At 39.5% G+C, this 23,733-nt stretch overlaps 1 protein-coding gene across 1 annotated transcript in view; it reads right to left on the reverse strand.

Moving 5' to 3' along the window:
- Positions 1 to 119: 119 nt before the first annotated feature.
- EFNB2 (ephrin B2) overlaps positions 120 to 23,733 on the reverse strand; it is a 46,068-nt gene continuing 22,454 nt past the window's right edge. The window contains exons 2-5 of the mRNA XM_009286190.2: positions 23,371 to 23,654; positions 6,432 to 6,524; positions 5,560 to 5,673; positions 120 to 3,962 (exon numbers count right to left, since the gene is read on the reverse strand). Coding sequence (XP_009284465.1) covers positions 3,580 to 3,962; positions 5,560 to 5,673; positions 6,432 to 6,524; positions 23,371 to 23,654 — 874 coding nt within the window. The 3' untranslated portion in view covers positions 120 to 3,579. The remainder of the gene's footprint in view (positions 3,963 to 5,559; positions 5,674 to 6,431; positions 6,525 to 23,370; positions 23,655 to 23,733) is intronic.

A 23,733-nucleotide genomic window follows, 5' to 3' on the forward strand; every position in this document is an offset into this window, starting at 1 on the left:
AGGGAGGGAGGGAGGGGCAGAGGGAAGCAGGCTTGGTGGCTTTCTTATTTATTTTCATCTTTCAAAAAAGAAAAAAAAACGCAAAACAAAAGAAGAAAATACTTAGAAGGCAAGGTTTCCATAGGAAAAAAATATTTTATTTTTTTAAGAACAAATTCAGTTTGAAACAGACGTGGAATGTGATTTTCATAATTTTCATTTTCTGGGAACTAATTGCAATGTGGAACTAAAGCAGACTTCAAACTCATGACCGGCTAGTTTTAAAACAGAACAAAACAAACAAACAAAAATCAAAACAAACAAACAAAAAAAAAAAGAAAGAAGAAATTATTTATAACTCAAGCATAATACTGTGTTACTTACAAACTGGACAAAGAAATTCTTAAATAAATATTCATGGTACACAATTTCAGCACAAATATGCGGCAATTTGGCAACCTTTTATACCATTTTTTTCCTCAATACAGTGCAAAGGGGAATGACACTGCCTTTAAACAAGCTGTAGCTAAATACATTGCAAAATTCAAATTTTATACAAAACATCTTGCTCGGACTTTATAAAAAACCAACATTGCTCTATATACACAATCTGGTTAAGAAAAGCCATTTTTGTCTTGTTTTCATGTGGGTTTTTTTTATTATTTAAAAAGGTGAATAAGGCTACTGTAACACCCCAAATCCATATACAGTAAATCTGAACCTATTTACAGCATCTTCACTTAGACATGATGGTGCAAATTCCCAGTCGGGTGACTAGGGATGATCATACAAGCAAGGCATTTACAGTAACTTTTCAAAGCTGGACCAACGTCAAATAAAGGAACAGTTGGTAGATTGTCATAATTCTGCACCAGACACAAAACAGACGCACAGTACATTTTTTTTTTCAATTGGTTGCAGGTTGCTCTTGAGCAATTCGTCTGATTTTTTTTTTTTTCACAGTTTAGTACATAACTAGAATGTAGCCAACTGATGAAGCATAGATTTGATTTAATAAAGATCAGTATCAGTAAACCCATCTTTTCCCTTCCTCCCCCTCCCCCAAAATAAAATCTTAATGACTTACAAGAGAACCTTGTATGGATGGATTCACAGAAAGGAAGGGTTGTTGAAAAGAATTACATATGTACTGTAGTTAGTCACCATGGTAACCTTCCACAGAACCATGGGTTGGGATTTTTTTTGTTTTGTTTCTCTCTTTTGGACCAACATCCCAACATCATTTTCAGGTTCAGGAAACAGAGAGAGTGATCATTTCTATGACTTTTTTTTCTTTTTTCTTTTTTTTTTTTCTTGCAGGTGCTCACCAGAGGTCTGAGAACCCCAAAATGCTGTTGCTACATTTTCTTTCTAAATCAGAAAGCAAAGTGTTACCATAGTAACATGACTATGTTAGAAATGTCTATTTGCATAGCACATATAAAAGTAGAGTTTTTTTATTTCCTCCCCAGGGTGGGAGCTTTAGGGGAATAGCCATGCTAAAGAGAAAACTTTAACCTGAACCCCCCCTCTACGAACCTCCATGAAATCTACAGAACACATCAGCCCGTAAGGCAAGGGAAAACACAACACAGAGAATAAATGCCGGCACACCTTGTCATTGTTAAATACATGATGCAGTAACATTGACTTCCTGATATTTTGGGCCTTATATTTCCTAGTTTTCTCTTATGAGATGCTTTGGTTTTTTTGGTTTTTTTTTTTAATATGCTCCCATTGTTATTTTTGGATGGCTGATGTTTTTCCCAGAAGCAGTTTCTTTTTTAAAAAAAAAAAAGTGTGTGTATATATGCATATATATGCACATATGAACATATATATGTGTGTATATACATATATACACACACACACACATATATGTAAAATGATGACAAGTTAAGACTATTTAATTGCCGCAAATGAATTTCACATCTTCTGGTGTAGATTCTGTGCAATCTCAAAATATATATTAGTAAAAAAAGCAAACAAAAACAAAAAAGTAAGAAAGAACTTACGAAAGAAAAACTCTCACTTTATATCCCTTGTGTTCTATACACTTATTATAAATAAGACATATCTTCCCTCTCCACCTCAGTGTCATAATTTATTTTATTCTTACGGACTGCAAGAGGTTTGCCATATGTGCTTTAACTTTGCAACAGAGCACCAATGAACGGCTGTGCCGGTCACAGTACCTACACTCACTGTGCAGGGACAGCACTGCAATAAACCAAAGTGTCAAAAGGCTCAGTCAGAAAGAAATGCCGTCTTACTTTTAGAGATGAGAAAGGTGGTTTGTTGTCGGGGTTTTTTTTTTTTTCACAACTTTACCAGTGATAGAATTACAGCTCATTTGACCCGTTGGCTTATAATCATCTTGGTCAGATTTGGCTCTCTGGTGTTTTCTTAAATGCTTTTCCCTGTGTTTAGTATAATGTGATAGTATAGCAGCTGAGTCTGCTTAAAAGTCATCCAAAGCAGACTACGTTTTCGCTACAGCTTCGAAGCTGTATATTTTATTGCCAGTACCACAACAGCCCTGCCCTAACATATCCTCAGCGGCCTGCTATTGTCTCGTCCTCTCCAAGCTTGTTCACTTACTAACAATACCCCTTTGTTCTACTGTATTGAAGGTACTATTTTTTCTGCACACTGGTATTTGATAACCATGAATTCCTTCAAATGCAGCCCTAATCCACTGCGCATGTTATTGTGCCTCCTACTTGCCTCTTAAAACTTAGCATACCAAAGTGCTGTGCTACCTAAATGTTTTTTTTTTTTCTTTTTTTCCTTCCCAGCTTCTATTTTTGAGGCAGCAGTATTCAATTGCAACTGCAGTCAGCCCTTCCCTCCACCACCCAGTCCTGCTCTTGACTTTGTTGACAGCCTAACTTTTTGGCTGGAAGGCTCCTTACTATCAAACACAATTTCTATAAATGCATTACCCATTCGAGTGAGGCTGCTGTAGCAGATGGATGGAGCGCGGCTCTCCAAACATTAATGTTCCATTAGTGATTCAGGAGGTGGAGTGAAAGGAAATCTCATGTGAAGGATGGCAGAGCCCCGGATAACAGAAACAAATGGAACAGTGACGGACTAAAAGCAAGAGAACTTTAACAAGTCTTACTTAGACACCAAGGTCTGTGTGACAAATCCAGTACGCACTGAGAGAGACACACAAAAGTCAGAAGATTGCATTTCAAGCTTGATATATCCTAGAGCACCTTCCCAGGATGCCTAGAGCTATTAACATCCACGGATCACTCCATCTTCCCTTGGCTTTCGTACATGCCTGAACGCCCGCAGCACATGGCTTTGAGGATGATGAATGTAACAAGAGTACAGCAATCAGAATGGGCATCTTCTACATAAAAGTCTTCCAGCTTTTAGTGAATACTTATTCACCGAGATAGGAATTCTACAGACTAGGTAAGCTGTCCAGCTTGCATCGGCTCCCGGAGAAAGAGCTGTCGCCTTCTCCCCCCCTGTGCTTGAGTCAATGCTAGTGCACAAGGTGTCATCACAAACCCCAACAGAAAGCATTTGACCAGTGAGTTTCCTCTATGACTCAACTGTACCACAGAGTTGGTTGTGTGTTTCTCAGACCTTGTAATAAATGTTTGCTGGACTCTGAGGAGGCATCTCTTGAACTATGTACACCGGATGTCCATAGTCGCCGCTGACCTTTTCATAGTGGGGGCAAAAGACACTGTCTGCAGTCCTTAGAGGAATGATAATGTCACTGGGCTCAGAACCATTGTTGTTGCCACTGCGTTTTGGGGTGGCTAACGTACTAAGTGAGAGAGTTGTCGTGTGTTGCGGGGAATGCTTCCTGTGTCTTCTCCGGTACTTCAACAAAAGAACCACCAAAGTGATGATGATGACGATGAAAATGATGCACCCTGATGCAATCCCTGCAAATAAGGCCACCTCTGAACCCAGTATACTGGAATGCCCAGCCTTACTGCCATCTGTGCTAGATCCTGGAAAGAACGGAAATACAACAGACAAAAGTTATTGCCATCCTGCGACCCGTTTATGCTGCTTAAAAATGTGTAGAGTAAGCAAGACTGGAAGAATTAACTGACAGCTAAACTTTGACAAACCAATTACCCTGCTAGATAGCTAAATGCAAACAGCCGAAGTCAGCAATCAATATTAAACAAGACTTTGTGTCTGTTGGTCTCACTTTTGTGCTGCTTCCAAACCACCCTGTTTCATACATCATCATCCATCACGCGGCGAGGACTGGCACTGACAAGGCAGCCTTTGATGCACACCGCATCTTTTAACAGATGCTGGCCAGCCCCGGGCAGCAGAGAGGGGTGGGATAGGACTGCGAGAGGAAAATAACACAGGGAAATGACAATTCTCAGGACAACTGGTACTGTTCAGTGTCACACCATTCTTCTGCTATTTTATCTTTCACATATTGATTTAAGTTTAACCGTCCTTAGTGCCTCTTTACGGGGACTCCTCTGGCTCGCACATGAAGCAAAGGAGCTTGAGGCAGTGCGGGAGATAGGCAAAACAGCTATGCCATATATCTGTTTGCATTAACTTATATTTACTTAAAACAACACCACACATTTAGTAGTCGGAAAAAGCTCACGTGCTGAACAGCCTGTTGAATATTTGGTGCCATCACACTATCATATTATTTGTCACAAAAATTAAATGAACACTCGCTTGACACTTTCTCACTTGAAAATTTGAACCGACTTCCCTCTCTTGATGCTGACTCACAGGTGGAAGAATGCTGCAGATGCTATGTCCACGTAACTGTGAATTTTTCCTACTGGAAGCTCCGTAGGAAACGGCTGAAGCCTGCCCACTGACCACCATATCAAAGATTCATTAGCCCAGTAACTAATGACAGAGCTAGCAAGGAAAACTTGCAGCCATTTTTGGGAATCCCAGAATCAACTGTCAGCAAATTTTGCTTTGTAGCATTCCCAATTCACCTTAAGAGTTAGTTTTTTTCTTGTTCACCTAATGTCTGAAATGCATCCTGAAGATATTTGTTTGGAACCATCTGTTTATCTTGTTTAGATAATTATTTTAAAAAATAAAAAAAACAACCAAAAAACCTTTAAATTTAGTGAAAGACCAGCCATTCATGTGTAGATTTTATATGGTCAGTTAAAAGATCAGGACATTAATTATAGATGCCTTGAAATAAACTTTGTAAATGGCTGTCAAGAACCACTTGATAATGTATTATACGGGAAGAGAAAGACAGAAAGACTCGCTCATCTGCCAGAGTACTAAAAGTAAGGCAGCATTTACCATCGTAAAGCTGCTTAGCAAATGTCCTATCCAAAAACTTTCCTGTAAATGAGTGATATTCTCACAAGATGTAATTAACTTCTACTGCAGAGTGGAAGAGGGGAGAGAGCAGCCGTTGCCAAAACTCGCAGCTCCCAGACACTATCCACCAGAGCATCGGAACTGGCTTTTGCTTCATCTCAGTACGAAAACATTTTTCTGGCACTTTAATGGTAAAATAAAATGCGTTTGGGGACAAAGGAGGAGACTCCACCAGAGCCCTGTCCCAGGCGCGAGTCCCACCGCACCTACCTGAGTGGTCCTTCACAAACGGGCTGGTGGTGGAACTCTTCCCATTGGTGCCAGCTTCCTGCTCGGGGCGCTTGGTGGGATCCGTGTGCCGGGGCAGCCCCGCTGAGTTGGGATCTGGGGGAGAGAAAAACAACTCATGCAGCTTCGGCGCTTGATGGTATGGAGCCTTGTAAGCTGGCTCTAGGTACCTCGTGAGACACCAACGGCTTTGAACAGAAGAATCTTTATGCAAAGGTCTGGGAGATATAAGTATGTAATTTTCCTTTTAAAGCAAAATGGTTATATTAGTTATTTCAGAGGTTTAAATTGTGAGGCCATCTGCAGAAACTATAGGGACTCCTGTAATTGGCAGGAAAAGCTTTGCAGATGACATTTCAGTTTAACTGAAGAAGTTGATTGACTACTAAACCAACTTCCACTTAGAAGAATAATTCTTTCTTCCTGCACAATAAGTTATCTATATGTGAAAAGAGACAATGAACAAAAACCTCTCTGTAATCAGAATTCATAACAAGCAAACTATAGAAATATTAGCTTCCCTCCTTTCATGTATTTTAAATAATTTTGAACAGCAGAGTTGTGGCTTTTGTTTTTAAAATAAAAATAAAAATGACTGAAACACACTACTCCCAGGTGACCTTTCCTTCTAGGGATCTCTCCAATGAAGAGATCTTATTACGCTAACCCTCCTCCTGTAGAAATCTGTCAGTAGCCAAGGAAGAGAAAATAGGCTTTGCTTTCAGACTATAGGGGAGGAGTGACCACACTAGACTCGGTTGGCTCTCTGCTCTACACCGCTAAAAGAAGCCTGAAAACTAAAAGGACACCGAGACTGATCAAAGTGATTTCATGAAACAGCAGATGGTCTTTACCTTGTCCAACTTTCATGAGGATCTTCATGGTTTTTGTCTGGCACACCCCTCCCTCCTGGTTATCCAGGCCCTCCAAAGACCCATTTGATGTTGCTGATTAAAAATAAAAGAAAAATAATAAAAAAAAAATAAATAAAAACCAGGAAATCAACAGGCAAAGTGATGTGAACATGAGTGTCTGAAAGCAGAAATCTTTCAATCTACCAGGGCCTGTTCTTGTTGGTCAGGCTGACCTATGGAAAGTTGTGAAATGCTGAAAGCCAAAGGAATGAATACATTGGTAAGCCGTACAATATATACAAATGGAGGAATGCCTTATCAAGTTTTCAAATTTACCCAGCAACCTTTTTTTCTATGCACAATTGACTGACTGACTGACTTGGATGAAAACACAGCACCTTGCTAAAAGGTGATGGAGTCAGCTGAAAAGGAAGCCCTGGCAGACTCAGAGGAGCAAAGCACTGAAAATTCACCCTTTTTTTCCCCCCCAACAATATCTTTATAATCACCATGTTACACCTGCTTCCTCTATTACAAATCTCCTGCTGGAAGAAGTGAATGCGTACAAAAGACCCAGGTGAAAGCTGAGATTCTGCACTGATTGGAAAACCATTTAATATTTTAAAGTACAATCTCACTTTTCTCAGCATTGAGGAGCCTCCGCAGGGGCGGGTGGCGGGGGGGAATACGCTCTATTCTCACGGAAACCTTTTAGCTCGTACAAACAAATGGGTGCTTTCCCCTGCATTTATATTGTTCTCGCTTATCTAGGCGCTGGCTGGAACCGCACAACCCCACCGCAAGCTGATGCTGCAATGAGATTTGTGCACAAGGCACAACTCCCTTAGAGAATCCAAAATGTTGAGTCACGGTCTAGAGGTGCGCTGCCGCTGCCACCCGAACCAGCTGCTGGTTGCCAACCCCCAACAGCTGCTGGAAAACTATTCGGCATCTCCTCAGCCCTGGGCATCGCCGCCACTCTGCACCACGCCACGCCAGGCACCGGCCACGTCGGCGCGTGTGCTGGTGCCCCGGCCGTGGTGGCAAAGCAGGCACGTCCACCAACGGTGGACTCTGGCTTCGCTATTTAGGAAACGCACGAGGGGTTTTCCCACCCCAGTTGTCCCGGGGGTGCAGATTTCACCATCATTTCTTGGAGCTGTTTATCCAAGGCCCAAAACGCACGTACGAGTGGGTGCACGCACACGCACCGGCACCGGGCCACCAGCTGGAGAAAACAAATAGAAAATGGGAGATAACGGAGCTCGCTGCTTGCCGTGGCTGTGGTGAACTGCTTAAGCAGCACTTTCCTGCCTCTGCCCCTCTCCTTTCAGCTCAGGATCTAATCCAGCCTGGGCTTCATACTGTTCAGATCTTTGTTTTTAATTCTCGCTCCTTCTCTTTCGCCTTCCTTGGGGGTTTTCTTTCAAATGCAGCCTATGTATATTTCCTTTTTCCTTCACAATGTCTTCCCAGCCCCATGGCAGTATTTTTCTTGCTCTAATCTTCTCTCTAGCCGTAAAGATATAAACCCCATACCGCTGAACCCTGTTTCCTAGCCTTTGATCTACTTCTTGTTTTTGTTCCACTTCTGCCGCTTTTGTGACTAACTCGAATTACAGCCACCATACAAACTTCCCAAATTGTGCTTTCTTTTCCTAAAATTCCCTTCTCCTCATACATGGTCCCTCCCAGTTCCTCCTCTTGTTCCCTCCCCCCTGTAAAAACATAACAATGGCCATACGTGCAACTACTTTTTTACCCAACTTGCAAAAAAGACTTTTTAAAATATAAAAGAGCACAATGAGTAATTTTAGATAAAAGCCGATCTGAAATGTGCCACTGAATTGCCAAGCTCAGAAAATAATGGAGACATATAGTTTTGTTTTCTTTTGTTTTTTTCCAGAGGGAAAAAAAATCAATACTAAGAACCAGTTCTGGACATAAATCAAATGTGTCTTTGCTGAAAGTGTTTTTTATGACCTATTTGCCAATGTACCAGCACAAGGACAAGGGGAAAAAAAAGCAGTAAATAGAAATACCAAAGCTGAGCATCAACTGAAAGTACAACTAATAAACACTGACTTTGTCTTGCTATTCTTTGTCTTGCTTGTGCTATTCTTCGTTTGTTTTTTAATCGAGGCGACGGGGGCTCACATCTCCTTAAACACCTTCTACTTGATTTTAATTGAATAGAGTGCTGCTTCTTCTGAACATCAATGCCTTTTTATTCTTTGAAGGCCTATCCATTTAACCCACAGAGCAGGAGACCTCAATAAGATACAGAGGATGCAGTCTGACCTCAGTACAGAATAAGAAAGTAAGACGGCAAAAAGAACGCAAGATTACTTCAAATACAGTCTCCAAACGGGAAGGCCCAGATGTACAATGAGTCTGGTTGTGTGCCTACGCGAGCGCAATCTGCCTCGCTTGCTTGCTAAAAGAATGCTTTCATAGCTTTGATGTCAGATGAATGAATTTGCAGAAGTATTCACTTTTTCCACAGTTCTTCAAGGGGTTTTCGGAAAGCCTACGTTATAGCTCAGAGTATAGACTGCTACATCCCGAGGAACAGGGAATTTTCAAAGAGGAGCATTTCAGTGACAAAGCAAAGTTTCCATCTCAGCTTCTCCCTGTAATTAAACCGACGATTACCCAAGGCCACTGGAGGAAATTATTTTTCAAAATTCATTAAGACTATCGAAATACAACCTCACATATCCCTAGTCTACCAGGAAAAAAGTGGGTAGTTTTAAACACATCGTTTCAAGCTTTGAAAAGCTGCATGGAGAAAAAGAAGTAATCTGGGACATCAGAGAAAACACAGTTTCATACTGCTAATGCCCCTTGACAGTTTAGTGTGCAGACGTCGAACAAGGGAGCAAGTCCAAAATATTCCTCAAACACTTGCCGCTGCCTTTCTATACGGCTCTCCAAATGAAAATTGTACCCGCTATCATGTATGCTCCTCCACCGCACTCACACTTCTGCAGGAAAGTGACCCTGTACCAGGAGCTCTGCTCACACTGAAAGGATATTTAAAAAAAAAAAAAGTGTCTGTGGAAGGGGTTTTGGGGATAAACACAGAAACATAACACAAGTTTCTTGTGTCTAAAACGGAAATGCTACTCTCCGGTGTGCTTATATGATTAAGTTTTAGGCCTTCCATCCAGGTTTTTTTTATGTACATATATATAAAAAAGAACAGGTTTGTGGGTTTTTTTATATTTTGGTCTAAATATGGATATATTTTAGAAGCAATTACTCACACGTGAACTACCCTACATGGCCCTGTGCTAAGACGACTAGATACTACTTAAATGTTAACATTAATAAACATAATTAATGATTAATGTAAAGTTTCTCATTAGTATTAAATACTCTCAGGATCCCACACTTCACTTTGTATTAATACAGCAACACATAGGAAACCAGAAGTAAGTACAATGTTGTTAAACAGGTAGCAAAATGTTTTTAAATCTTTTGAGGGATAGGTACCTCTGATTTTCTGAGACCTGTCCTGTTCCAATGGTGTCAACTGCAAAACTAAAATTTACAGTCAAAAGCACACTAAATTATTCAGTCAACAGTTTATCCACACCTACCAATAAACATATATAATTGCCCTAAAATCTCTATTAATTTTAAGACTTTCTGACAAAATAGTAGTAATTTATAGGCAATGTTTACAGCAGTCAGTCTAAAATGATGTTTGAGCTCCGTATACACAGACACTGTGTGTCTGCATTCCTTGAATACAACAGCAGCTGCCATTTTATAAGGAATATAAGTTTGGGTTTTCAACTTTCAGAAAAAACTGACTCGTTATGAAATTGTGGTTAAGAGTCTGCTGATACATACTTACTTTGGAGAAGATAGTATACATTTTCAGTTTTGTAAAACACTGCCTTAACATATCCTCTCCCTTACACAAGAGGAAATGAAATTATTCAGACCAAAGATTTCATTCCAGCTCTGCCTTCCCTTCTTCCAAATATATAAATGATTAAAAAAAAAAACAAACAAAAACCCAAAACCAAAACACCTGGAACTCATGTAAATCAGTGTATGACGGTTTACATTTATTTGCTTTTAAAACTTCTCAACTTGTTTATTGTGCGATACGCATTAGTCATAAATGCAGAGACAGGGAATCAGTGAGCAAAACAGAGTCAGCTGACAAGAATAGTTCCTGGCTATGATTCTTATACAGTCCCCATGGAGAGGAAGTAATATTACATTTTAATATGTCTTCATTTGGTTGTTATTACGCTGCCTCCCAGGAGGAGGCTAAGCCACTGCATGGATCTTGGCTGTTTTCAACCTATCAGGTTGGTAACATTGTTCTCATCAGATGGAGAATTAAGCTGCTGGATTTGTGCCTGTATATAGCTTTTCATTCACAAAGAGATTAGAAATGAAGGCACAGTCACAAAAATTCAACTTCCTTCACTCCTAAAAACGCACATTACAAAATGAAAAAATGCCATCACAATTACTTAAAACAAAACACCAGCAGACAAAAATCTCAGCCTCTTAATTCTGCCACAATTATTACCCATACTTTTATGTTTTAGGATTAGGAAAAACATTACCTACTTGCAAATTAAATGTCATATTCTTTGAACCAACACAACTTTATAACACATTTATTTCTAGAGCTTGAATATGAAATGGACTACATAGCCGAAGAGAGAAATTATGATCGTCATACTTAATTTTCCTGTGGAAACTAAATGGACCCTAAACCACAGACTATAGGAATGAATGAGTGATGTCAACTGATGGGCAAGGGCAAAATTGGTTTTGTACCCCCTTAGTGTGCTGGATGATACAAGCCATTTGGCAATGTATCAAAGACACATCTTTGACGAGGTCATCAAGAATTAATTGCTGCTGGTGTGGATCTGTTAACAGAAAAATGAGAATTACAGATTTCTTTGGGGTAGATCAGTACTGTCCAATAGTAGGGATTTACACCATTTTTTTCTTAAACGCTGCTTGAATTCAGCATCAGAAAACAGGTTTCTCAAAATCAGAGCTAAATAAAATTAAATAACCCTACCCATCTCCACTTTTCCCCAGCTGTGCTTAGAAAAGGAATGGAAAAGCCTAAACAGCAGCAAAAATCCACAAAAGCTTTAGATCCAACAGTAGTAAGAAGTTATTCTTAAAGCAAAGCTGGACTTGATCTCATATGCACTCACAGGATTACTAAGTGCATGTAAAGCTTTTGAGGGCTTTTTATTTAATTAAGTAATAGAACACTATTTTGGCCGGGCATCGTGTGTTTGTGCTCTGACTGCTTTCATCTGCTTTTGGTCCTTTTAATGACTCTCTTAGTAAAGCACCGAATAAATAATTCTTCTTTCCCATAAATTATCTAAATTTATGGGACAGGTTTAAGAAGACCAGAAATCACACACTGCGAAACCACAAATCACAGATCACAATACAGAGAGGTTGTTTAGACCAGCCAGGGATGAAGAACAAGGCAGCTGAGGTAATAGAAAGAGTGTTTTAATTAAATGAAATTATTTTTTTTTTCCCCACTTAGTAGCAATGCCAGATCTGCATGGAGATCTGAGACAACCCAAAAAAATTGTTCAGGCCACTCACCAACGAACAGGTAGCTTGGCAAACACTACGTTGGGCAAGCTGCAGAAAGTTTAGAGAGAAGATATGAAGAACAAGGCAGCTGAGGTAATAGAAAGAGTGTTTTAATTAAATGAAATTATTTTTTTTTTCCCCACTTAGTAGCAATGCCAGATCTGCATGGAGATCTGAGACAACCCAAAAAAATTGTTCAGGCCACTCACCAACGAACAGGTAGCTTGGCAAACACTACGTTGGGCAAGCTGCAGAAAGTTTAGAGAGAAGATAAATATACCAATTTCAACTACTAGTAACTAACGGTTTACCCTTGCTTGTAGTGACAAAAAATAAGACTGACGCTGAAACCTTCACTTTTTAAAAAAAAATGAAATTGTCTTCCAAAATTTAACTGTCAGTGGTTCCACACCTGGACCGCAAGTGCTAAAACTTAAATGCATTATGAATAGTTGCACAGAGTACTGTCAACGTGTTGTCTGTGCTTCTATCTACAGACTGGAGACCTCCTCTGTTTAACTCTTTGTGCTTGAACAATAAAATCACGTCCTAACTTTTCTACTGATCTTACTGAGACAAAGAAAGGATCTTCAACAAAAAAGATAAAAACCTGCTGAATTTGCTCAATTAATACAATATAGGACACCGAGACAGTAAGGAAAAATGTATTAGCATGGTTTACCAATAATTTTGCGTTTTTCAGACATATCTGTTTTTTTATTTGTCCTACTTGCAAAGTCGAGGTGACAGCAGAATTTTGAGGAGTTTCTAAACCTAAAGACCATTCAGAAACTCTCATTCTCTCAATCTTATTCCACATATTTCTTCAAATTAAGATAGTTTTTTTTCTTAAACTAAAGCTTATGGAGTGTTTATAAATACTCTTGAAGCCAGCCTTTTTTCCTCTCTATCCACACATGAGGCAAAACTTCTATGTGAAGGAAAGGAACAGAATTCTTCCCTCTTCTTTTCCACTTCTTATCCTTGTTGTTTTTTAAATTAAGTCCTATGTTGTATGTCTCAGGATTTATATCTAAACAGGATCCACAAATTATATTCTGCACAGCAAGTAAGCAGCAATGCCCTCCCCAGTCAAGCTAAAACCAGAACAAAATGAAGTAAAATAAAAAACAGGCCTCTTCTTGCCTGGAAGAAGGCAAAGGCTCTGCAGTGAAACTTTGTGATTCACTTTTCTAACCACTGCTCTAAAATGTATCTTGTCCAAATGTGAATGGCGTGACTTGTGGTACTTAGATCGGACTCATGATATAGGGGCCTTTATGTAATTCCCCATAGAATTCTCCACTTGTTTTCATATTCAAGAAAGGGATAGATTTCATTACTGTTTTAATTTTTTTTTTTTTTTTTTGGGGGGGGGGCAATGTGGAGGACACAAGCAAGACAGAGCCAATCAGTTCTGTACTGTAATATGCCTTGGTACATACCAACCGTTTAATTCCAGGCACACCTCTGGAAATCCATAGACTCTCCTTCCCACATCTCGTGTCGTCTGACTGAGAAGGACCGCCCAAGTATTAAACACAAAACAGGGAGAGAGTTCTTGTAAAGTTTCCCCCCTTTCCTACATTCAGAATGATTCTCTTCATTCCAGGGAGACGTGGCATCACACAACAAGAATACAGGTGGTAAAAAAAAAAAAGCCCTTTACGTCAACAAAGTCTTTCCATAAAGGGAAAAAGAGACAGTGAGCAAGACAGAGTTGGAAAGTATCAAAAAAGCTGTGAGCTCCAACTGGTTTCTGCTGCCTATCATTTTAAAAACAGCACCACTTCATCTCTGGGTTAAGGAATACCACAGCTGAAGTGTACTAAACAGTGAACTATTTACTGAATTATTATCCATTACAGAAGGTCACAGCATCCACCCACCCATGACAAAATCCTACTTGCTTCACTGCTGTCAAGTGTCCCTTCTCCAAATTCTCTTGGAATGACTTAGAGATAAAAAAAAAAAAAAAAAAAAAAAAAAAGCATCTCAATACTGTATCACTGTGAATGACAATTTAAGTCTTTCATTACAGTTAAGCATTTCTGAAAGTATTTCAGTTCTATATTTCACATACTTTGAGAAATGTTGTCAGATAATGATCTACTGCACACATGGTTGCTTCTAGTTTACATAAACAAATTATATATTTGTGAGCGGTGAAGTAACTGTGGCAGATGTAAGCCCACTAATTATGATGTATTCAGCGTATATCAGAACGTATGCATCTAAACCAGATTACTAGCTAGTTAACTTCACCAACCACAAACAAGTATTTTACGAAAGTTCATCCTTTCTCCCTGCACACTATTGGCAAAAGCCTCTCATGGATGGGGAGAAGTACCTCCCCACTACCACAGCAAGCTTTGCTTAACAGTTCAGCTGAACAAAACTAACAGAATTAGCTAGCATTCAGGTTACACTGATTGTTGCTAATGACAAGCGGGTTTGCTGGAAACAAAGGCAGAAGCGTTAACATTAAATGAGGACCTATTTTCTGTATCATACAAACTCAACACCACTCTTCAAGGATGTTCATCTGCCTTGAAAATCTCTCTGGTTTCTGTCTGTAGCACTTGGATAAGAAAGGGTTATAGTGAAAGTTCATATTAAATAAATAACAAATCTCTTGCTCATTCTACTGTCACTAATTGCATGCAATGATATTAATGACCCAGTAATTGCTATACGAGTAGCACTGGAGTGGAAAACATCGTTCTGAGGCAGAGTTCATCTCTAGGTGGTAGGACTTCACCAGTGACTGAGTTAATGCCTAGTGACAGTTTAGAATATAACACTGTAGATGAGAAAATGTGCCAGTCTCATGGTTATAACAGTTTCGATGGACATGACGTTATTTGCTGTGACCACACAGAGTCCAGGAGTCACCCAAATAAAGTGCCACAGTGAGAGTTTGCCCTATAGATGAACCTCATTCCTTTCAGGGGAGATACTCTGTACTATAACAATCTAAAGCAATTTTCCACGTTTGCTTCAATAAAAGAATACCTTCATCTCCTGCTTTTACATCAAGCACAAAAAAAGTGTGCTTTATTGCAAAACACAAAAAGCTATTTACATCATCTGACTATCCTTCGGCAACACAGAGTTTGGCACCTTACTACTGAGATCAATTATGATACTATTGGATGACTGTGCACTTGGCAAAGATGATCAGAAGTTAAGCACTGTTTTGATTGCAGTATGCTTATGTTTGTGTTTAGAACTTCAAAATACCCATGGACTAAAACTTAATGAGGGAACATTGCTGAAATAAAGCAATCTGAATTTCCAAGGTGCTACAGGACCTCTAGTTCAAATACTCGCCATAAGAAGTTAAGGGGTTTAGCTTCTTCAGAAATTATCACGTAGGCACAACTCGGTTCATTTTAAGAAACTCCGATGGGACACCTATGTTAATCCTCCAGTGTTTGGAATTTTGAAAAGTCATAACTAGACAGGAGAACCGATACATTTAATAATGACATTCAAACAGCTTTTAATATTTCACCAGTATAACATTATTAAGCTCTTTTTTTTTTTTCTTTTGCAACACAAATTATTTAATGAATGCCTTGAATCTGCTGTGGCAGCCTCTGGACAGCAGGTGGAATTGAGATTCAGCACAGGCTGGGGCCAAACAACTGGAAAGCAGCTTTGCAGAAAAGGCACTGGGGGTCCTGGTGGACACCAAGTTGACCATGAGCCAACAACCTGCCCTTGCAGCAAAGGCGGCCAACAGCCTCCTGGGCTGCATTTGGCAGAGCACCGCCAGCAGGCAGAAGAAGGTGATCCTTCCCCTCTACTCAGCACTGGTGAGGCCACAGCTGGAGTGCTGGGTACAGTCGTCCCCAATACAAGACAGACATGGACTTACAGGAGCAAGTCCAGTAAATGCTCATGGACACGATGAAGGAACTAGAGCATCTGTATAGGAGAGGCTGAGGACTTGGGAATGTTCAGTCTGGAGAAGAGAAGGCTCAGGGGGATCTTATCCATGTGTGTAAATACCTGGTAGGGAGAGTAAAGAAGGAAGAGCCAGACTCTTCTCAGTGGTGCCCAGTGACAGGACAAGAAGCAATGGGCACAAACTGAAATACAGGGAATGCTGTTTAAACCTGAGAAAACCTTTTTAAATGTGAGGGTGGCTGAGCACTGGAACAGGTTGTCCAGGAAGGCTGTGGAGTCTCCATCTTTGGAGATATTCAAAACTCAGCTGGACACAGTCCTGGGCAACTTGCTGCAGCTGCGCCTGCTTGAGCAAGGGCTTGAGCAGGGGACTAGATGATCGCCGGAGCTGCCATCCAAACTCAACCATTCTGTGATTCTGTGATCAATTGCACTGTTGTGGTCTAACGCATTTACGTGCTAATACGAAATACTTGAAAAGCAAATCCTTCTCCGTTTCCCTGGCAGGATTTAGATTCAGACTTCTGTTTCTCTCACAGCAGCTCAGTGAGCACATAAGGACTAGTCTGCTGCTGCGGTTTAGTTATTTTTGCTGTCTTCATCTACCGAACAGAAAACAGATAAATCATGCTAACAAAGATCCGAACATGCTTCTTAAAACCAGCATTACCAGCTTAATACAGACTCTTCTCCAAGAACTGCTAAAACTACCTTAAGCCTAATCCTGCTTTTACTCACAGAAATATTTGCATGATTTCCTTGGGAATGAAAAAAAGCAACTGGAAGACTGCCCATTAGGGCTTAGTTTTATAGTCTGATTTATCAGAAATAAATCCTGAAATATTCTTCCTCCAAAGTTTCCCGGATTGACTAAAGTCAGGAAAGAAAGTCCAAACTGGCATTTAATCCTGTTTTTCAACCATTTCAACTCTGTTTTAGCTAATGCAGTTCTCAGACAAAAGTCATTTCTCTCCAATCCAGCTACATAAAGACTTTAATGAGGCAAACAATTTCAAGTATTTAAAATCAATTTCATTAAAGCCTTTATAAACGCTTATGCAGTTCCTGGTCTTTTATTTTAGGACTTAAAATACTGTAATATGTAAGATATAATACAAGCAACTGTATAAAATAAAGACTGATCATCCCACTTGATGAGATAAATGCTCATCACCAAACTTAGGTACAAAATGAAAGTTAAATGTCTTTCAGCATGCTAGTGTGCTTCTAAGTTTCAGTTTAGACAGATACTTTCCTCATAGCATGGCGTGTCTCCCCAGTACACACTCCCTTGATTTAAACAGTTACTCATACCCTGCATATAAAGCATAAAATACACACTCAACCCAACCACCTTCTGCATGTAGTCCTATTAAGGATGTATATGTAAATCTAAGAAAATATACAACTTGTAGAAGACCAGGGTTTAAGCTGTTTTTTGCAAAGCACTTCAAGTGTCCCTTATTGTTGATATGTATACTATATAAAGACTTCTAAGTGAGAATATTGTATCTTTCTTTGTGAATGTACTGTATCTCCAATATTTATAAATTGTTTATGAGGAACTAAAAAAATTAGAAAAATAGTAACTAAAAATATTAAACAGCTTCCTATGAAATTTTAAAACCTGTTTAATTCCTGAAAGTAGTGACTAAAAATATTAAACAGCTTCCTATGAAATTTTAAAACCTGTTTAATTCCTGAGTATTTCCTGAATAATTCTTTCTTCCAGACTGAATAATTATTCTTCATTTTCATCTGATTCCACATCCATTTGGAATACTTGGGGGGATGCGGGGGAGGATAAATGTATTTTTTCACAAGATGCCATCAATTAACAAACTGAGCATTCCTATCTTTCATTTCCTTCCCTTAGGAATAGAGAAATAATAACAGATTTCCTGGTGAACTATCTCTGTCTACTTTAAAGGAGATAAACGGTCGGTATTGCCTAGGTAATGGCACCGAATATGAACAAAGTCCATCAATCTAAAATAGCCTTATTATCTTACAAGACCTGTGTGGTCTGGGACAAAACCCCAAAGGACCATGACTCCATTAATCCTGTAGGTCTCAGACTCTGTTAGAAATCTGAGGCTGCACAGACAGTGATTTTTTTCTCCAATAATATTATTTGTATGAGCTGTATTTATATTTAATTCAACAAGAGCTAAGTGGTACGGCTGATATATCCCTTAAAAGACTCTCAGCAAAGTCAAAGACTGACCTCTGGATATCATTTTACACTAAGAAGAATTCATTTATCTAATTTTCTGAGGAAGGAGGAGGAGAAATGAAAGAAAGAAATGTGATCTTTGTATAACTGGAATCGGGGTGGCTGTTATCACATAGGCTTTCATTAACACCACCACCACCAAAACATACATAGATTCCTGGACCAGAGTGTCTTTAACAAAAAGCATGAAAAATGTTTTTGTTGCAAAAGAAATGGAATTGAAATTCTGATACAGCTTTTGTTGCTGTTTTGGCTAGTTTGGAATTAACCTCCAAACAAAGGAAAATCTGCTGTTTCCTTTCGGGTAGTTCTTGCTAGGTGTTTGGGAGGTTGCAGGGGGCTGCGGACTGAAACCTGCCTCAGAGAGGTGTCTGAATGCCCAGCCAGCCAGATTAGCCGGCGCTTAAACTGTTTGCTCAGAATACTAACATAACATTTTAATGTAAATCTATTTGGCCACGCAAAGAGATTTATTCTTCCCAGCTGGGCTGTATTTCAGGGCACAATCTATATTGTCCTTTAATGTGTTCTTCCTCAGACAGTTATTGCCCTTTAATTGTAACAGAATGACAAAGTGAAAACATAAAAAGCCTTGTGATTTTTTTCAAACCCAGCTAATGCCAAAGTTTCAGAATGACTGTTTCGATTTTAAAAGCCACAGTACTATTAAAGCAGTTACCCAAAATGTAGTGCTACTAGCCAGTATAAACCTTTACATCAGTCAGGGACCAAATATATACACGTATGTATGTTTTTTAATTTAAGCCAGAGGCCAATTATGTAAGTGGGTCACTTTAAAAAGTTGACAAAAAACATTTAAGGAAAGCTGCATATTCCATTTTGCCAATGTCAAAGCCAATGAGCATCATTAGCTCGGCAAGCTCAGCTAATAAGGTCGCAGGCAGAGCAAGCATTTTAGAGGAACCTGTTCTGGGACCATTCTGTAGCCCCTTCCCAAGTCTCAAGCCACTCTTCTATAAATTTTGAACAGGTGAAGACTTCATTGCAGGTGACTTATTTTTTAATGCTGATGATGCCAGCCCATAATCTTCATTTTACTTATGCAAAAGAAGAGATGAAGTGAGCAGAGTATGTGCTTGCTTGGCCAAACTATTTCAGGAGTGTGATGGTGGCTGGAAGGCAAGCGGCACTGCTCCCCTTCCTCTGGCGTAGCTTCCCGCAGGCTTCCCCAGGGCGTTCCCTCAGTGCAAACCCAGGGTACCGCAGCACTCTCTATGCCCTCTGATTAAAGGCCAAGTTTGCTGGGAACGGTTCAGGACGACAACTGGTCACCGAAAGTAAACGTCTTTGGCATATTATATAGCTTGTACTATGCTAACACGTCTCCCTCCCATACAAGAAACGCTGCATCTGAGAGAGGTTCTGAAGCAGTTATACCACGACCCTGCAAGTACTTGCAGATCAATCCCCTAGTATTGAGAAGATACTCATTGCTCCTTCTGAGCAATCCACAACAGCAGAAAATTACACTTCATTCCCTAACCATGCAAAGACATAAAAAGACTTTTTAATGCAAACATCAGAGTTGCAAATCTGCACACCTTTCTTCTGTTTTATCTTTCTTTGCCCTTCGCACAGATATTTATGTTGTTGGGCACGATGTATCTTCCTTCATGCATCTGATTAAGGATTTCCTTAGAGACTTACGATATGTTAGCTAAATGGTCACATATTTTAGGTTAATCTAACATTAATGCTTCCGAGATCTCAAGTACATTTGACCTTCTCCAGTTCTGCTGAAAAGAAATCGGGTAACTGTAGGAAAATTAATCTATTAATTTCTGAGGAACCAAAAATTGATGATAGCAAAGAAGAGAAAGCAAGGACACTCTGTTACATCATTTATTCACTTTCACAATACCATTCAGTATCATCTTTCAAAGTACTGCTGTTCACAGAATTAACCCTTTGGATCCTGATAGTGACATTGAGGAATATCTTGCCAAGAAATGGATTAGATTATTTTTGGATTAAAGTACCATTAAATGTGAAAACAGGTATCAGAAACTCATCTCAGTTTTAACTTTTTTAAAAAATTGTGAATTGTGGAATGAGAAAAGTTGCATCTTTTATATGCTTAGACTTAGGGAAGTATTGAGTAGAAAAGAACTCCTTCTGCTATACCTATCATTTATATCATCATCTGGATGATATAAAAATTATGGCTTGAAGAATTCCTGTACAGTCACATTTCCCTAAAGGTACACAGGGTTCAGGAAGCTGCTTCATCCTGTGTTATAACTCCTCATCCCAAAATGACTAACCCCCTAATCTGAATAGAGATTTTACTGTTTAATACAGCTCCACAAACCACATACTATTACCTTAGAAACATCAAACCGTGTTTTCAAATAATGGCAAGATGATAAAGGTACATGACAATGCACAAAACATTTAAAGGACTGACAACCGCCTGCCAGCATAAACGGCATGAGATTAGGCTGTAGATGCAGCCACAGTAAGCACTGGAAAGATGCTGGGCTCAGTAAACTCTTGTGTCAGGTTTGTTTGATGCCCCTTAGTCGAGGGAATACAAGGTCCTAAAATACTTCAAAATCAAAAGCTGGCACATAAAATGCATCATTGCCTTCACTTCATAGTGCTCCCACCCCCCAAAAAAACCCCCAACAAATTAAGACAAAACTCAAAATTCCCAAACAAGAAAGAAAGAAAGAAAGACAGAAAGAAAGACAGAAAGAAAGCGAGCAGTATCGGAGACGGCATTCCCCCTTTGGGCCCGAGCACACCTGTTAAATTACAGGTCTGGGAATAGGGATGTACACAAATGATTTCTGGCCTGATTTCCGTACGTGATTAAGATGTATTATATTACTCATAAAAATGACAGTAAACGTCCTGACTACCAGAACTTGCATCTGACAAGGCTGTGTCAGAGCTTTGGTCTGACATGAGGTCATGAGCTTTTGAACAAACTGTTAAAATCCTATCTAGCTCCAGCATCTCTGTAAAATGGTGTCCTAGCTGAGCCCTGGCCTAGTTTTCTACCCCTTGTAGTGTTTCTGAGACCGACATCACTGAGTTCAGTGTTTCCTCCCCAAATGATAGAAAAGAGAGAGTTTTAGCTTCAGGATGGCTGGGTTTTCGGGGTTGGGTTTTGGTTTTGTTTTTTTTTGTCCAGCCTATTAAAATGTATGGGTACCCCTGCTGCAGCTTGGTTAGTATGCTAGCAATATAGTGATAAATTAGCCATTTGTTTATGCCAGAATGAGCAGGGAAAGTAATATCCTAAGGCACTCCAGTATTACTGCAAGACCAGTGTGATTTTTGAGGCATTAGGCTGAAGGCTGAGCAAGTTCTTTCAACCAAACTATACTGTAATCTTCCAGGAAATGCAACTTCTATTATGTCTTATTGCTATAATGAAATAATTATACAAAACTAATGAAAATGAGACATATTTAATAATTCTCTCGGTAAATCCGTGACATAGAATGACAGTACTGACAGGGTATCAGAAAGCTCCATTTGTGCCCATAATTTTCAGGTAATAATTGTAACAGTGCCATTTGTTCCACTACAGCTGGTCTGCTGTGGATGTTTTTAAAAGCGGCACTAAATACTGAACATATTTCATCATCAAAGCCAACTATTTGAGCGTGGTCATTTTTATGCTACACATTTTCACTGGAGTTACAGACAACTATCTCTCAACATCTAATCTTGCAGCTTTTACCCTGGTAAAACTCACTGGATTCCAGTGGGAAGTCTGTTACTGTGTAAGTGGGATCAGGTTTTTACATACCCCCTGACTAAACAGAGAAAGCACCTATATTAAGTGATCTTTTTGTCAAACCTTAAAAACCAAATAATGGTGTTTTATATCTCCCACAACTGTTAGTTAGTTATTTCTACATTTAATATTTAATACAGTGAATTCTTACTTAGTTTCTGTGACATACAACCTGTTTTACACACAGTGTGTACCACTATGGATATAACTAGGAAGTGAGCATTAATTCATACTAAATGCATTTCCATTTCCATTTTAAAAGTACTTGCTCAGAGCACTTGTAAAATTACCAATATTTTTAACTAAGAAATTAAGAAATATTTAGCATGGCAGACATTATATGAAATAGTTATCAGCCCTCCAATTTTCAAGGATGTGGCAGAAATGAGACACACCAGTATCTAACTCCATTGTAACTGCAGAAAAACCAATGCACAGAATTTGTCCATCTCCTACTAACTGGCGATCCTTGCTCAAGACTTCAAGTCCCCCTGGGGTTAAATGAGATCCACAGGCCATAATATTACAATGACAAAACCTAAGCTAATGTAAATTATTGTACTGCTGAGGTCTCAGCTTATGCTAACTCCTGATTCACATCATTAACTTTACACATCATCAGTAATTTGAATCACTAAACACAGTGGTTACCTCCAGACTCACTTTCAGCCATAAATCCCTTATCAGACTAAAACTCACACAAAGTTTATATTGTTGGACCCAGGCCTGTGTCACGCACATTCTTTTTACAAGTCCAAGACCATGAAAAAGGAGGAAACTCAAGATCATGCTAGTCTAGGTTTTGCCCAAGAACCCTCCTAGCTACTGTATGGACACGGTAGGGATGTATTGCAGCTATGCGTGCTCAACTAGAGCCCACCAGTAACCCTTGTGGGGAAATTACTCTGTCAAAGTTGGCACCAAAGCGGCCAAAAGGTCACTGCAAGAATCCTTGGACCACTTGGAGCAATGGCCAGCCATCTCATGCAGGATGCCTCAGCTCAGAATGGCCGGGCCACCCTACTCCTACTCCTGGCATAAGGGCACCCGAGGGCAAGGCCAATAGCACGGCACATCACCAGAGGTGCGAGCAGGAGACACATCACGTTTTAGGCACACAACTTTCAATGTGAATACAGGACATGATATTGTACACAAAAGGAGAAGCCCTTTACAGGCATAGAAGTACAATCTAATTTGGTTTACGCGAACCAAGGGAAAAAGAGACAAGAGGCCCCACAGAAGTCAGGAATAATGTTGAAAATATGCTGGCAAGAAAATATTTTCAGAGAAAAAAATACAAACCCATTCACATTCTCCTTAGTTTGCTTATAACGTACAAGACAACATACAAAAGAATGAACAATTATATTTAAAAGAATGAACAATTGATATTTTGAACTCACATATGACGTAATAATCTTTGTTCTTCTGAAATTCCAGGCCCCAGAGATTAGGACTGAACTCTTGAAACTTGATGGTAAACTTAACATCTTGATCTGGCTTGGCACAGTTGAGTAGAGGTGTATTGTCCTTTTTAATAGCACAGCTATCTGCTTGGTCTTTATCAACCATGTAGACCTTATAATATTCATACTGGCCAACAGTTTTAGAGTCCACCTTTGGGCATATAATATCCAGTTTGTCTCCTATCTGTGGATATAGTACCAATCCTTGTCCAGGAAGGAATCTAAAACAGAAAAAAAGGGGGGGGGGGAAGGGAGAGAGAGAAAAAAAAAAGACAAAATGTGAGACACTTGATAAAATCT

Source organism: Aptenodytes forsteri, unplaced genomic scaffold, assembly GCF_000699145.1.
Source record: "Aptenodytes forsteri isolate BGI_AS27 unplaced genomic scaffold, ASM69914v1 Scaffold204, whole genome shotgun sequence".
Classification (NCBI taxonomy): domain Eukaryota; kingdom Metazoa; phylum Chordata; class Aves; order Sphenisciformes; family Spheniscidae; genus Aptenodytes; species Aptenodytes forsteri.